The sequence below is a fragment of the Ambystoma mexicanum genome, chromosome 8, assembly GCF_040938575.1.
Source record: "Ambystoma mexicanum isolate Mex_15411 chromosome 8, UKY_AmexF1_1, whole genome shotgun sequence".
NCBI classification, from domain to species: domain Eukaryota; kingdom Metazoa; phylum Chordata; class Amphibia; order Caudata; family Ambystomatidae; genus Ambystoma; species Ambystoma mexicanum.
In genome coordinates this window covers 967702945-967720404 of record NC_090929.1, presented here as the reverse complement: position 1 = coordinate 967720404, position 17460 = coordinate 967702945, and the positions used below count along the sequence as shown (strand labels likewise).

Genomic DNA, 17460 nt, shown 5'->3' with positions numbered 1-17460 from the left:
GGAATAGTAGAGTATTATTTAGGTGATACATTGTTTGATGATGAAGTTTATTTATGTGATGAATTTGATATTAGAGATGCAGGTGATGTGATGTATATTGAATATATTGTAACAGTCATATATAACCATATACACTTAAAATAAAACAAAATAAAAAAATAGCGGTGAGACACTGGCTGGTGCTTGGTTTTGTGTAACGTTCCATTTTTACTGGAAGTTTAAAAAGGTGTTGACAATCATTATTTTTCCAACCATGTTATTATTGGATAAACTTGGTGGCTCCCTTCTTACTTATTTTTCTAAAAACACACTTATTACAACAAACAGATACAGGGCAAAAACCATCTGCAGTTGTTGAACATCTTTAAGAGAAGCTTGTCATTAGCTGACAAAGCCACGTTAAAAGTGTCGAGGTTTTTTGGAAGCCCTGAATCATGAATCGCAGACTATTTTTGGGTCACACATGCAGACTATGCTTTGCTTTTAGCTGACGGCACTGCAGAAAGGACAGCAGAGGGGTGCTTGTTCAATAACTTACCGTAGGAAATGTGTGTTTTATAGTGAACAGAAAATGTATAATTCATCTCCAATAATATTATTGATTATTTTCAAATGATCTCATAAATATAATTTGGTTATTAGTCCTGGACGGATTTATTCTTATAAACTCAGAATCACCCATATTCACTGGGATTCATGTTTTGCGGGATCTACAGATATTTGGTGATATACATTTGAGAATGTACTTTGAGGTAAATGTATGTGAGGGCAGGTTGCCATATACCACTGGGCCCTACAATCTGAAAACATATCTTGTTTGTGTCATGTTTTCCAGCTAGCATAGTTACCCATATTGGCTTATATTTTAGTCAAATAGCCCTCTCTAGGTTTAAGGCATGGTTCGGCAGAGTTACTCATAGTAACTTACTCTCAGTAACTCCTAGACAGTCACAATAAATGTACAGACATTTCTCATGCTCACTTACGCATAGTGACTTCTTCAGCAAGTTGCGCCTCTCCACAGATGAGGGTGAAACATTTTGAAAGACTAGGGATGCAGTTCTTGATTAACCTACTGCCCCTGCCGAAATATCAATAATCTCTTCTTTCTGACCGTGTGCATTTGTCAGTCAGGCTAACACCAAGTTCTGCTTACTCTTCTGACATATAATGAGTAATAAATAAGGTACACATAGCAAAAGCTGCCTGAATTATTTTAACACTGTTGAACACTGCTGTTATATGCTATGCATGCTGGCACCCATGTGTCCCTTTTATGGTGGAGCAGCACCCCTGCAACTATTCCTAATTCTCCAGCTAAATGATTTGAATGGCATCCAGTTATTTAAAGTAAAACGTTTCAGAGAATGTTTTTATTTCAAAACAATTGTAACAAAAAATATTGTTAATACAAAACATATATATGGGGGTGTTGTAAGGGGTTAAAACGGGTAGGGAGTAGTTGGAGTGAGGTTAAAACCATAGGGAAATGGGGAGCTTGGGGGAGGACACCCAAATAAAAATAAATAATAAATTGATATGTTTTCAATATAAATGTTTTATTAAAAAATCATTCTCTGAACACGAATTCGAAAAATTCACATAGAACCGATTTGAATAAATCACTCAGGACAGAGCAGCCTTCAAATATTCACTTTTTTCTATACATGTTTTCAAGATGTTCTCTTTCTATCCACAGTGACATTCGGAGGCTTGGGATCTCCCTCGTTGGTCACCAGAAGAAGATCCTGACCAGCATCCAGATCATGAGAGCACAACTAATGAACACACTTGGCCCCAGAATGCACATGTAATTAAGACTTACAACAAGATCCGGAATCTGTTCCGCTTAGGCAAGATAAGCCTACTGCACAAACGACCATGTGGCCTCTTGTAATTTACGCGGTAAAAACATAAGGAAGCTGATGCCATGTACATGGTATTCCATATGGACGCACGTTGTAGAGTCCAACTCCATTCTTGGGAATCGACTCTGCAACCCAATGACTTATTGTTCATTTTTTTTCTGTTTCCGAGCCATTTATAAACCATTAACTTTGTTTTTGCGAAGTGGGATTAGTCATCAATTTTTGCAGGTGTTTCCCTCTTAATACCAGTGTTCCATTTTATTTAGGAGAATTTGTGGCATTAAGAAATATCATTGGAACACCATTTTTAGTTATATTTTTAATATTTATTTTTACTCGTGTGCTTAAAAATGCTCTAACATGATTGTTGAATTGAAAAGTGGTTGGACCATTGGATCCCTAACTAAGAAGCAGCTACTTCAAGAAGCACACGTCTGAGCTATCTTCAAGGATGGAAGAGCAGAAAACCCATACATGATACTAAAAGCACTTCTTACTGTAAACGGCATCTGGAAACAGGCTCACCAGGGATACAAGAGAGACAATCCAGCGGTGTCTGTTAAGCACTCACCACATCCTGATCTTCCTATGTGCTTGTGTAGATTTTGAATCTTTGGGCTGCGGAGAACTGTTATACAATTATAGGATGATCCTCCAAACGCTAGGCTTTCTGAGCAAGGCCTGGAATGGATGCACGGAAGCCATTTAGCACTTTGACTTGAGGATCACTCAAGAATGAGGAGGTGGGAGAGTCAAGACTGCAATAGTGTCTGTGATACACAAACTGAAAGACTGATTTGGAATGATTCCAGTTCCTGCACATGCTATTGAACCACAGTGATTACATATGACAATCTTTTGCAACCCATTTGCTCCCTCCCCTCGCTAACAGCCTTGGAGACAAGCCCATGCCATGCGATCTCAACTGGTTCAGATATATTTCTTGATAGGATGGTGCATTCCACAACACCATCACCTCCGATTGCTGTAATGGGCAGAACCCTTGATCAGTTCTTATTCAGAGCCGTTAATTCATTGGACTCGCACACTGGAAAACATGTTCCCAGATGAATAGTTTACTTTTAGATGTATTCATCTTAGAGCTGTTTGCAGACATTCTCAAGTGAACAAGGCCCCATTTATCTTCTATGAAATACGTATTTCAGAGATGCCTCCAGATAGTTCATGTCTGAATTACAACGTCATTTCACTAGTTTACCATTTCCCCATGGCTCACACAGCATATCATACCTTGCCTTTCCCAGGAATGGGGCTAATTTCACATTTCTCCACACTCAATAACAACATACACAGTATGGCCAGTATGTGCTTATTGCTTTCCCTATTGACAGCAATGGGCTAATGGTTTATATTTTTACATGGTGATACCTTAGACCTGGGCGTCCTCTTCGCAGCATGATATGTGGACAGATTTCACTCACTGCAACGACAAACAACACCACACACAACTAAACAGAACAGCACATTGCTGAGGTACCTCATGTAGGGCGAAGAATACCCATCCTACTTCAGGAATCAAACACAGATTTCACTTTGCCTATCTACTTTTCTTATCTACTTTTGATGGTGTCAACAGGGTCCAAGTGCAAACAAATAGAGAGATGGAATATGGCTGCCTACAATTTCAGGGTTTTGGAATGCAATATGTTCATTGCCTTTACTAAATGAGTGAGAGAGAGAGAGAGAGAGAGAGAGAGAGAGAGAGAGAGAGAGAGAGAGTGTGTGTGTGTGTGTGTGTGTGTGTCTGATGTATACAAATGCACATGCGTGTGTGGGGCGGAGCGGGGAGCCGTTGGTCAAATATTTGCACTAATATATGAAAGAGATTTACTAAATGGAAAGTCAAATGATAAACTGATATGATTTATGTTATCTCACAATAATAATCTATTACAAAACTACTGATGTTTATTCATTGCATGTTAAGGGCTCTGAATCCCACCCAACCTGAGTATGTGTCAGTACCTGAGAAATTGGGTATGTCAAGAGTGTACATGAATTAGATTCAAACGCTTGAAAAAAAAGGGAAGAGGAGAAAAAGTAGGGGGCATAGTGAAAGAGCAACAGAGGGGTGTGCGCTGTGTTTGTGTATGTGCCTAAGGGTGTGCGTGTGGGTGATAAAGAGCATGCATGATAAGTACGACTTAGAAGGCATGCTTTTCAGAAAAGAAAGTGTTAAGCACAGGTTGCTTCAAGGCTATCTAAAAGTCTAAAACTGGGAGATGTGACCACACGTGTGTGAGACATGCAGATGTTTTTCCCATACATGGAGAACAAGGTTCAGGGTCTAGAACTTTGCTGGGGACAGCAGCTAGAACATAGTGAACATCTCCCGCGCACATTCTTGGACACTCGTTAATTTAATTAGAGTGGTAGTTGACTCATGGAGTACTTTACGGCTGCAAGTTGTAAAATGGTGAAAGATGTGACATTATTGAAGGAGAGGTGTTTTAGAAGTTGCACTCTCTTTCAAATATCACTTTTGCAATATCTTCTTGACTGACCAGTTGGTTACCAAGTATAGCAGTTTAAACACAAAGTGTTATGTTTCTTCGTAGTAAATCATTTGCAGCAGGTTTACCCAATTAAATCATTTGCAGCAGGTTTACCCAATTTGATCTGTAATGATAATAGAAACTGATACTCATTACCTATGCCCTTTTCATGTAATATAAGCACTTTATTGTAATTCATGAAACCACTCACTTTAAATGTTGTTCCATACGATCTTTGCTTGTGGCCCTTGCTGTATCTCAGAAATTATAAGACACGAGTTGACCTGATCTTGGATGTCAACCTATAAACTCCTGCTTTGCACTATTGGTGTATGTTGTTACCCTGAACAGCAGATGCACCTTTCAATCAGGATGAGTGGCTTTGAGTTTGCATTCTATACTTAGCGAAAATTGGCAACACCAATAGGTTTTGGCAATCACTGCAATACCGTTCTCCAGATAAACATGCACTTCAACCAAAAATTAAATGGCACAGCGAAAACGCGTGTCTGCCAAGGGAAGGCGTCTGGCATGCGGGGCAGTAAATTGACAGCAGAGTCAACCAATTGCAAGCGAGACATCCGGAATGCTCTCCTCTCAGCAAACTACAATACCAGACGCATACACCATCAGTTAATAATGACACATAACTAAGGCAGATGTGCATTCATACACATTTGTCCTCATGTAGCCGACATTGCATTGTGGACTAACTTATAATTATCCATATCCGCCTTGTTAACACAATCCAATTATCACAAAACCTTAGGACATATCTGCCTTGTCCCCACTTTGATATCCTATTATCTTCCCCGTGCCCATGTTCCTTCTTTCAGTACACCTTCTTTCAAAGGTCTGGATACCTCTGGCGGAGGCACAGTACACCACTCCACAGACACGCCTAGGTGCATTGATACCACTTTGTTCCTGTTTTGGCCGATATAAAAGAACATTTACATAAAATAACATAACATTTGCTATTTACCTGTATGCATACCAATAGTTTTTGTTCCACTAGGTGTTGCTAAAGTGACATCTATGAGCTTTATTCTAATAATGCAATTAACATCCTTTACAGTGTGATAAAAAGGACGTCACTTCTGCAAGCGCTGGGTATTCGATACATGTCTAACAGTGACCAAATACCATCAATTGTTTAAGCACACGTGGATTATGACAGGAAGAAAATTCCTTGAGGACATGGCATTTTCGTTTGACCTGAGTAAACACTTTTCTAATTACGTTAACATCCATCTCTCAGAAGTAAAGACATATGTATCAATGTCAGTTATGTACTATAGAATGGACTCTTACTCACCCACTCACTGGCCACTCATTGTCACCCACTCAAGCAAACACTTGTATGTACGCATATGGTTTAGGGGATACACTCCCCTACTTGTCAAGCCTCTTAAATGCTTACATTGGTTGTGTCCTCTTTACCCACCAGTATTTATAAGTCACAAATTCACACTTTATCCTACTGCTTATTCAACGTCTGTCAATTAATTGTCATTGCAGGCTACACCACTAAGACATGTTTTCTTTCAGAAGAGATGCTTGCACTGAGAAATTGTTTGCTAATGGTAGATGTGTTGATTATAATGGGTTAGGCGGTGTATATGTGCTTCTGTTCAATGAATGATATCATTTGCATATCATAAATGAGAAAGATACAGTTTGGATCAATACCGTGAAGAGTAGGTTTAATTTAATTTAGATCAGGCAGTACCATAATCTAAACAGTTATTCTAATCTGCAAGGGCTTGGTTGCCTACTCACATTTAAGAAAACGAAGCACCAAAAACCTACCCATCAACTGCTAGTTGTAACACAAAGATCAATTTACTGATTCTGAAGTGCATGTCAATGTTATATAATTATACAACAAAGACACACACATACTGTCTTTACCTACTTCTAGAAAGATGATTTGCTATTTAGGTGTTTTTGTCTCTGCTCATGCAATGGAAGCTCGGCTTGACCTACCTACTACTGGAAAGAGGATTCACTATTTAGGTGTGTTAGTCTCTGCTCATGCAGTGGAAGCTCGGCTTGACCTACCTACTACTGGAAAGAGGATTCACTATTTAGGTGTGTTAGTCTCTGCTCATGCAGTGGAAGTTCGGCTTGACCTACCTACTACTGGAAAGAGGATTCACTATTTAGGTGTGTTAGTCTCTGCTCATGCAGTGGAAGCTCGGCTTGACCTACCTACTACTGGAAAGAGGATTCACTATTTAGGTGTGTTAGTCTCTGATTATGCAGTGGAAGCTCGGCAGAGTTCCTTTCTTAACTGTATCAGGTTTCGGGTTCCTGCTTCATACACAGAATATATTCTGCATTATACCTGACTGGAAGAAAAAAACCTGCACTCTGGATACTCTTTTAATTTGTACTCTTTCAGGCCGTCTGCTGATGTCTTCCTAAATGCCAAGAATATGGGCCTCATTACAAGTCAGCTGGTCCGGAAAGAACAGTGGTGGTAAATCCGCCACCACCGTTCTTTCCGGACCGGCTGATTAAGAGTCCTGCAAGCGGGAGGTGTAATTCCCGCCAGGTCTGACCTGGCGGGTTTAACACCACCCGCCTGCAGGTGGACATGGAAACACCGGCACCATTACAGCATGGTGCCGGAGTTTCCACTTCCCCATTCCCATGGAGTCCTATGGTACTCCATGGGAATATGGATTAACAGAATTCCGCCTCGGAATTACCGGGTCACCGGGGTTGTAATGCCCCGTTGATTCCGCAATCACGGAGGCGGAATGGTAATATCCACGGTTATCGCTGGACTCGTAATGAGGCCCTATTTCTCCCCCAGTCTTGGTCCATCTTCTGGCGGTATCTTAAATGCCTACACTGTTTCTCCCACAATCTTGGGCAGTTTAACTCTGGACCCAGCTCACGCTGGAAAGTTGAATTGCTTAACGTTTTAAGGCTTCTACTGGCATATTCCACCACACCCCGGGTTTTGGTACTCTCTTGTACATTTTGAAACTTTTTACTCTTTACTCTTTTTACAGTTTTACTCTTACATGGCCTCAATAGGATGTGTGAAATATGATCCTATAATTCAGAAAAATGTTTTAGGACTAAAATATTATAGCAGTTGGAAAATCATGAGCATTGCCTGCCAGAAGTGGATCACTTTCAGCTACTGCAGCTACTCATGGGTTGTTTGGGTAGTATAGGGGAATTAATGCTCACTTTATCAATTATCTTCTTTTTTCAATAATCTTTACATTTATTTCAGGAGATTGTCTTTGAAACTTCTCTCCTGTACGGAGCTCAACCAAATAACATTGATGTCTTCTTTTCTTACCTTTGTGTGTTTTGGGCCTTCTTCTTTGATGCATCTTGTCATTCTGTAGTTTTTCCCGTGTAGAGCTATTCTGCCAGTTGTCCTTAAAAAAGTCTTAATTTCTTGATCAGCTTTTAATACTGACAAACACCACTATGTGAACACACCTCTAATGGTGTATCATATACATTAGACTCTAGGAGGCGACAGGTCAGAGTGCACTCCTTGCTGTCTCTGGTGATTATAACCTTTGGCTTGGTGCCAGATGTTTTCACAATTTCAAATCACTGCTGACTGATCACTGGTTTAACACCATTTTTGCGAAAGGGAAAACTCAATTAGGATTTCAGTGTCATTTGAGGAGTGCACCACGTACAACCATTCAGCTTTCAAATTGTTCCATCATGTGCAGACTTGAACTCCGCTGATGCAGGAAGGAAAGAAACAGATGACAGGCCTTCTCTGTGTGCAACCAAAGCCTCCGGCCTACTCTCTGTCAGCACAAGACTCGCACCATCGCTTCTACATTTTCAGAAGGAGGTCAAGACCCTCCTCTTTAAGGAATGGTTCCTACCTAACACCTAGCTCCATATACCCTCCATTCACCACACTACTTGAAAGGGGTGGTCTGCTCACAACTGTTTCCTTCCCTGGTTGCTTTTGGATCCCTTGCTGCCAATATGCCTGCCCTCCCCTCACTGTTGTTAGCTCCCTGTATCCTTGTATTCTGCTTCACTCACCTTGTCCTTCCCACTATGATTTGTAAAGAGCTATGTTGCTTCCTAAAGTTAGGTATTGCTCAATAAATACCATACTAAGTATATTATTATTATTATTAATAATAATAATAATAATAATAATAATAATGTCAGATGGCTCCTTTGATCTACCCTTTGCTACCCTTTAGTGTACTATATCAGGATTGGTACCTAGCCTGTCTCATTTAGGAATTATATGAGTGCTGCATTTGGCCTTTTACAGCCTGTATATCAGAGTTTGTGTTTATTTGATAATCAATCCAGTATGTTGATAGGATAGGAAATAGCACCCTCCTAGAATTATGGTGATTCATTCACGTCTTTCGTGTTGCCCTTAGTCAAAGCACAGCTATTAGGTAAAATCAGGGCATCTTCTCATCAGATACATGTTTTCTCTACCCCTTGACTATGAGGTAATTATGTCTAATCTGTGTTTCATTCATGGGGATAGCAAGAGGTGAGGGAGGGGCACAATACATCAATTACCACAAGAGTTTTTGATTTCAAAATGTTTATTTTGGAAGATGTTATGAATACAGATTAATAGTGTGAATGTGTGTCTGTGTCTTGGGGGATGCATATCATGTTCCCCTCACTGGCAAAAACTGACTGAAGAAAATACATTATATCCAAGAAGTATAAATGTAGCTTTTTCTACTTGGTGATTAAAGAACGTGTTGTGGTCTTTCAAGGTACCACTAATATACTTTTTATTTTATTTTCTATATAGGTATGCAGATTACTGACATTTCAACATCTAATCCTCTATAGTAACGTAATGATATACTTAATACATAATTATGTTACTACCTAAATAAATACAAATACACTGGAAAACCTTAAAAAAATAAGCTCACAAAATACATATATAGAATAAGGAAATGAAACATGTTCTGTTATGAATTTGCCACTGCGAGAGGAAGAAAGTGTCATGTGTTTTCATTCATCGCTATTGTTTTTAGTCCAAACAAAAAACTAGCCTTGCAGCCACCATGCTGCAACAATCCCTTTTCTGTACCACCTCACAACTATGAAGCCTGACTGCTAAATTGGCCCTGTCTTTTTATAAACAAAAACATATTTGTATCAAACCCTTGACTGAAACTACTCTGTCAAAGTTTAACATTCCAAACTAAATTGAGCAGTTTTAGGAAATGGGCATTTCCTACAGAAGGTTGTCCCTCTCATTTACAGAGCGAGCATTACTTATGGTTTAGCACAACCACGCCATCAAGACACTTGTAGATTGTGTTGACTGTCTGTTGTTGACAGATGTCAGTGAACGTCATCAGTAGCACTTATGCATAAGGTTTCCTCTTAATGAGATTTTTTATTAATGGCAGCATACATCAAGTGGCCCAGCACTGGATTCTCCAGACCAATATGTGGAGCAACATGGATTTGTCATGCCCCACATACCTAACTTAACCGACTCGACATGTTGAGTTCCAAATAGTTATCCGATCAAAAGGATCAGTACTGCTGGTATACTGTTGATAGTTCAAGCACCACAACCAGGGAGTTTCAAGCGTCTACAACATGATAAATGAGGCCAGGAATCCAGGATCTTTTTAGACTTCTCCCTTTTGTACCTGTGAGTATGCTTACAACTCTGTTTGGGATTTTAATTTTGTCAGCATTACCCACATTCAGGTCATCCATTTACTGGCCACACATGCCTCCTTTTGGAAATCTACTTGTCACAGAGGTCAGCATGATTGACACAGCACATTGTACCTTCTCTGGCATGTGCAACAGCACCATCTCGCCACGTCAGTCCCTATAGCTACTTGTCTGCCCTTTTATAGAGGAAGCTCTCCTCACTGTAAACTGACAGCACTACCCAAAACATCTCGCGTTACTAAATTCTGCTTACTGTGTTGTAGCTCCTGCTCTCCTCCTGGCTCACATTGTTACGCAAGTATGTGGTGACTCATTAGACATTGGTGTCATGCAACCTTGCTGCCTTTAAATAGCTGAGATGTGGCCTCTTCAAATGTAACTGAGGCATAGGCCAAATTTATAGACATTTTTATGCGCAGAAATTTAATTTTGTGCACTTTTCAGCATGCAAAACTCCTTTCAGCAATTCATGAAATGGACTTTGCGTTTATTCCGGCACATCTGTGTGTGCAATCGAGCGCCTTGCACGACTCTCCACATAAAGTGTGGGATCAGCCTGAGCAAAGAAAACAATTAGGGGGTGGAACATGCATATTCCCCATTATGCCGGCAAAATTAGGAATAATGTTGGCGTCTTGAGGCTTGAGCCACGCAGTGTAATTACATGCCCAGTTAAGCGCAAACCTAACCAAATTCATGGAATCCACACGCAACTTCACGTCAGGGAAAGTTACATGCAAACTTCGTGAACTGCCACATAAAAGAAGGTGCAGAGCACTGTCTGCATAGGATCCAACACGCAAAGCTAAGGTTTACACAGCAATTTAGGGGTGGTGGCATGTAGTTGAGGTGCTTGCTTGTATGCAGGTTTCCGAGGTGCAGTCTTGAATTAAGGGGGTTTGCACACAGGTTTACCATCCGCTGCCTTGAGTTACACAAAATGGTACGCAGATTATCAGGGTGAAATTTTGGCTTACGGCAGTTCGTACGCAGTGTCGTTGGGGTGCTGCCTTGGTTGTGGGGCGAGGCACCCGCAGTCCTGCCGGGGTGCCTGATGGTGTGGATAAGGTCGGCACAAAGGTGGGTAGATGTCGCTGGTTTTGCTTTGCGTTGAGGCGTGTCGTGGGCATTCTGGGTGCTACTTGTGCCTAAGGTTACTTTGCGATTGGAGTTCAATGAATTCTTGGAGTGCGCCGAACATGCTTTTCTGTCTAAGTAGGCGCAAAGTAGTTTTATGCTCAGAGTACTTTCCGGGGTCTTTGCACATTTTCTATGAATCGGGAATTTATGCTCTAAAACTGTAGTACCATGAGTTTGGCATCGCTTCTGCACACACCATAACTACATACGTTGAAGGCACATGGTTGTCTCTTTAGATAGGTGCAAGAAGAGACTGATACAACATTGGTGAATAAATCACAGGACATACTAATTCTGACACTGGTTAGGAAGCATACATTCCCATGAATGAAAGCATGTATTTTCTTGAGCTGATTTTACGTGCAATTAACAATGTGGCAAACACTGCCCATTTTCCTTTAGCCTACATTTCGTTCTGACGATAGCCTTTAGGACCCCTTCCTCAAGTTGTGACAAAAGTATGGAGCAAAAAGGTAGACTTAACAGAATGTGACAAATTAAGTGCTTGTCAATAGGGACAGATGTTTCTCCTGTCTGCCTAGCATCACTTATAGAGTAAACCCTGCTGCTGCCAAAACACCTTCAGCCCTTTCTCGACCTTGCACTTCATATGGAATTTAATAGAAAGTTCTAATTGGAAAAATATATATTTGAATTTAAAAATGAGTCTCTTTTTGAGATATCTCGCATGCCTGGCGTTTAAGAAGGACCACTGTGTTGAATAATGCATAATGCTTTACTCAACACTCCAGGATAGGTCTTGGTTCCAACTGAAAGCCATGCCTGGTAGCGTAGCCCACAAAACCTAGTTTTGCCAGCATCTCGGATGACTTTTGCCCCTGTGCTTGGGTCTGTGTTAGCAGATCAGTCAATGCATGGAGACCCACACAGTGAAGGGGGCAGCAAGTTAATTACCTGTAAGCATTGATCTCCAAGGCGTATCATTTGATTGCATTGCCAACATGTCATCCTACCTTCACAGTACATTTTGAAATACGGTTCTTGTTCCAAAGTATTTTTTTTGCATCTTAATTGAAGGGAGACCCAGTGTAACAATTGCAATATCACACTGGGGCAATTTTTGTATTTTTGAATGTTTTAAACAGTAGAAGTTCCTCAGGGCCTCCTGTAAGTCATGCGGCACATCCAACCATTGTAAGACTGAAAAAAGGGCACATATGGCATGTTACTTGTTTTAGATCTCCTTCCTTACAAGGTCTCAGATTGAAAGAGTGGTCATCTGCATGCACCACAATGGTTTGGGGACTATTTTTTACTACTGTTATGTTACAAAATGTTTTATACTGCACCCATCTCCACTGCAGAAGTTCTACTGCAACAGTGCTTGTCTGAAAACAAGAATATTGTTCCCACAGTTGCGGGGCCATCACAAGTTTGGCGGTAATGCAGCGTTAAAGCTATGACCTCCGCATTTAAGGGTCCGCCTAATCAGAGGTTTGGCAGGATTTACCCCCAGCTCTGAACTCTGAGCTGGGGGTAAATCTGCAGCAAATTTGCTGATTTTAAGCGCAATTACCGCATGGTAATACCGCCGATAGTCATGCTGAAAATTCCCAAATGGGCCCAGTGGGGAATGAGGAATTCCCGTTCTGCCAAACCTGTGATCCGGCGCTAATAGCGCCAGGGGGTTTGGCGGTAACGCTATTAGCCCGGCGATATCCCATCGGTAATACCGCTGAGATGCAGCCCAACTCATGATGAGGCCCTTGGAGTAACCAGGCTTTGGCTTGTGAAGGCAAAGAAAAGGGAAATAGTCAAGGAGAGATGGAAGTAGCTAGAAGTAGGAGTAACTACTGGATAACAGGCCGACTAACAATTGGAAAGATAAAAATGGGTTGCGAGAGAGGTAATCAGTAAGGAACATATCATGTTCCCACCTTAGAATAGGTTTTTAGTATGAACGTGGAAGGATTTGGAGGAGTGCCTGAATAAGGGTTGCACATAGGAAATTCTAAATAAACTTCATGCAACTCACAAATCACAAAAGCTCTGGCTACTCTAGCAGCCCTTTATTTCGGCAGCTCAAAAAAAAAGGACAGAGGTGCTTGTAAAATGTGGTTAACATTGTTCTCAAAGAAATGTGTGATTTTCTGGGAAAGCAACAATATAGGAAGGGAAAGAGAGAAAACATAATACTTATTATGTGCTTAAAGTTTTTTGATTATGGAACTAAATGCATATAAAAAAATAAAAGCACTTATTATGCCATGTGATAGGATAAATCCCATGTTGTCAGGTTAGTGTTGTTTGATCAACAGAGCAACTTTAAACAATTTGAACTTTATTTTGCAAAGCATAAAAGGACTCTGCCTGTGTTTGTAGGTAACTGGAAAACATGGAGGGTACAGAATGACACCCAACTTTTAGAGTCCGCTTGATTATGGGTCGTGAACCCATTAAAGCCATCACAAAGTGGGGGAGTGGCCTTCAGTGGAATTCGAGCTAATTCCTTCTGTCCCCAATGGAGTCCTATGGGACTTGAGAATGGGAATAGTCACAGTTTATAATTATGTGGAAATAACACAGTTACCACTTGTGTTAACTGTAATTCTGTTTGGAGGAAATAGCACTGCTAATGCCTCCATACTCATATTGCTGCTCAGAGTGTCTACAGGATAGCCAAGAATGACTGCATTAATGAGCATTTCAGACGCGCTTGGGTGGTGGGACGGTGCAATCAGTTTGGCATAAAAAGAGCAGTGATCCTACGTAAATCCCAAGTGAAGGGGAATTTCGATACCACAGAGATAAGTACTGAAAAGACTGTTACAACAGTAAGGACAGAGACATCTGCCTTCTTATCTCAATGGAACCTAATGATTGCTCACTAATAAGAAAATAAATAAAGACAAACAGGTCACAAACACACAACTTCACTTTCTTCACAATATATCAAGGCCTCATTTAATTTTTCCAAATAATTCCATATCTGTCGCCTGGAAAATAAATCTTTATAGGAAAAATGTAGTTAAAAAATATAAAATTTGCATTTTTCAATTTAAAATTGAGATTATTTTATACAGTAGCTATTACCAATATTTGTCGGGGTATTACCAAAAAAATCTCCAACCATAACATCAGCATTTTAATGGTCATTATTTGTCCAAAGCAAAATGTCACTATGTTACCGTTTAGGATGTCTACCACCTATAATGTCTTCTCAAAAATTGTAGGGTTGCAGTTTGAATAGCAAATTAATCCAGCCCCAGAATATCTGGGAATTTCTCAAATTAACAGCATAATTGATTGAAGACATTTTTCGATGGCTATATTATAGTCATGCCAATATTATTGCTTCCAATATTATTGTGGTAATATTATTGTTGGTGGTGTCTTAATAGGCATCCCGATACCAGATATTTCACCAATTTGGCAATCTCCTGAATAGTACATGGGGACAGAACACCAGTTCTAGCCTGCCCATAGTTGGACGAAGATTTGGTTGTTACGTAAACAATATACCCCTTTCAAGCCCAGCTCACCAGTGATTACAGTACATCTTTGACAGGCAGAGATTTGGTCATTTGGTATATCTTCAAGTAGTTGTTGTTTTGATTTCCAAAAGCACAGGCAATGTACCCTCACAGATAGAAGTATTACACCAATGTCCAGTAGAACATTCCGATTTTGGATCTTGCAGTGGAAGTACCATGTCATCTTGATTATAAGCAAACTATTGAGAGGCTGGCAGGGATACTGCCAATGGTGTATTTAAATGCTTGCATACCCACTTCACTTTCCACTGAAATCTGTACCACTGTGCCAGTCAGACTCAATTGGGAAAATCAATCCCCTGATCAATTTAAATAGAGGGATGTCTTGATCCCGTAAGGTGTAATGATTCAATGATGAGGCCACGTATATGTGTGTGTAATGTGTAATGATGCAGTGTATGTGAAACAGTAGTGAGTCAAGGCTACAACTATATAGGTGTGTGCTAGTGACGTGAGTGGTCAGTGTCACAGAATTCTGGACGGATATCACTGATGCATGTCCTCAATATAAGTCTAGTATTTTCATACACAAACACAGCCAGTTGCCACTCGAAGATGTTTTAAAGTGTTTTAGAGATATTGATTTGATTGTGTATGATTTATCACATTCTGCCATCAGGATATGGTACAAGACAGGAATATATGATGTTCATTTGGGGTGGGCTTGCTAATGATACATGTACTGTCACTTAGGCCTGTAGGTGATTTAGAAAGAATGTAGTGAGATTCCTGTGTTTTACACACACACATACACATTCCTGTACATATTTGAATTTGTCTTCCATTCTTTTCTTCACAAGTACTTTCCCTTGCAGGAAATCCCCACACTGACACTCAAAGTAACAACGTTTTCAAGGAGCTTTGCCAGATCATGATTTGCAGGGGCTCCTCAGAGAAGCAACGTCTTCAGCAAACAAACAAAAGGTTGCAGAATATACTTTTAGGATAGAAACCAGAAGCACTCATTGCACTACAACAAATAAAATGGAGGTTAAATTAGTAACATATAACCTCTTATCTTCAGTGTTATTTAGAATTGTATCAAAATGGTGTTGGCTTTTAGATGATCCAGGCCCATATGGCGGATGCTGAAGATGGGTGATGTGAGCAGTTTAGTGAGGGGTTCATCCCCCAAAATGGTTTTAAGATCAGTGTTTATGAGCTTTTCAGAATAAATATGCCACAAAGAAGCTTCCAGATTAGTAAATAACCTAGAAGGAATGTAGATTGTCCTATAGGACATCACCTCTGGCATGTAAGTAGGGCTAAGTAGAGTCATCAGTTGCAGGTGTGATGGCACAGTCACATGTGACCAACCATGTCTGTGATTTCCTGTTCTTTCAGGTTTGCTTTCGTTGTACGCAAGGTGCCCTGAAGACCAGCCCTTCTCTAGTTTCCAAGGCGACACGTGCAAAAATGCACTAAAAGGGTGTTCAACATCACCTCCTAGAAATCTTTGGAAAGTTGGTACTTACACTGGTTTTCAACAAGTCATGCTTCCTGTTTGGCCATGCCTCCGAGGTTGAAACTATTGCACTGTTGTTTCTTATAATGTTTTTCAGTTGTGTGATTTACAAGGAGCGTGTGAGCCAGTCTACATGTGATCTTGAATTCTGCCTTTAATAGCTCTCACTATTTGCTTGAAGTCTGGTTTCTTCAACATATGCCCTACCACTCAGGTCTCGGTCACATCAAAGGAATCCTCAGAATACTACAGCAAACAGGCCACACAAAGGTCTGCGATCAAAGTCCACACCCTGCACTATTTTCCCAACTGAAGGGTCAAAAGTTGACAAGTTTTTATCAAATGTCATGGCCACTGTGAAGAGGCAATAAAAATAATGCGTTTAAGTTTATAGAGCTTGAATAGGAAACATGAGTACAAATAATTATTTTCCAATACTGCAATAATCCAAACTAATCTCAATCTTTATCTCATTTTTGGTTAATTTTATATGCATATCTATAAAAATATATATTATTAAATTATATATTGACAGGCGCTATTTCTTCCTATGGAAGTTGTTTTTGTATAAGGTATAGATGCAATGTGTGTTTTATTATTGCCATTTTCTTGTGCTTTCTTTCGACTGTGGAAATCATTTTTGAGTGTTGAACATATTTTATAGTATTGAACTGGGTGAGCAAGTGAACAAACCAACAAAGGCACAAAATGGATTCCATGTAATCCCATGTTGCTGAAAACCCGACGAGAAGTGCTCCAATCCTCGGGATTATTCAGAGGGACTGCCTCTCTTTGCCTCATCTTTCTCGTTTAATTTACAAGTCTGCACATTATCTAATAAAGTACAATATTGCTCCAAAAAAATGTTTTTTCTAATTCATTGTTTGTTGTTTAACATTAAAGCATTGTTTAAAGTGATCGGTTTCTAGTATTGTGGGTGAAAGTAATTTGCAATCATCTGATTGGTCGATTTTTACAGAACCATTACACAGTTCAGCAATGACCTCATTCTCCCAATGCAAGGGATGTCGGGAATAGGTGTGGTAAGCGGCTTTCTGCTTTTTCTACCAGCATCTGACGATTCTTAATGGTGCTGCAGTTCCCCATGCAGTGGTCATGCAGTAATGTAGATTTTAAGGTATATTCCATGCATACCTCAACCTCACTGACAGCTATCAATCCTGCTGTAGGAACACCACGCATCTTGTGCGCCACCACAGAGCTGACACAATCATTAATGTTGAGGCTATGTGGAGCCTCGCAAGTTGTGT

The 17460-nt window shown here is 40.2% G+C and overlaps 1 protein-coding gene across 1 annotated transcript in view; it reads left to right on the top strand.

The window, feature by feature from the left end:
- Window positions 1-17040, top strand: part of EPHA8 (EPH receptor A8) — a 1837897-nt gene extending 1820857 nt beyond the window's left edge. The window contains exon 17 of the mRNA XM_069610879.1: window positions 1700-17040. Within this exon, the coding sequence (XP_069466980.1) occupies window positions 1700-1814 (115 nt within the window). The 3' untranslated portion in view covers window positions 1815-17040. The remainder of the gene's footprint in view (window positions 1-1699) is intronic.
- Window positions 17041-17460: the final 420 nt, after the last annotated feature.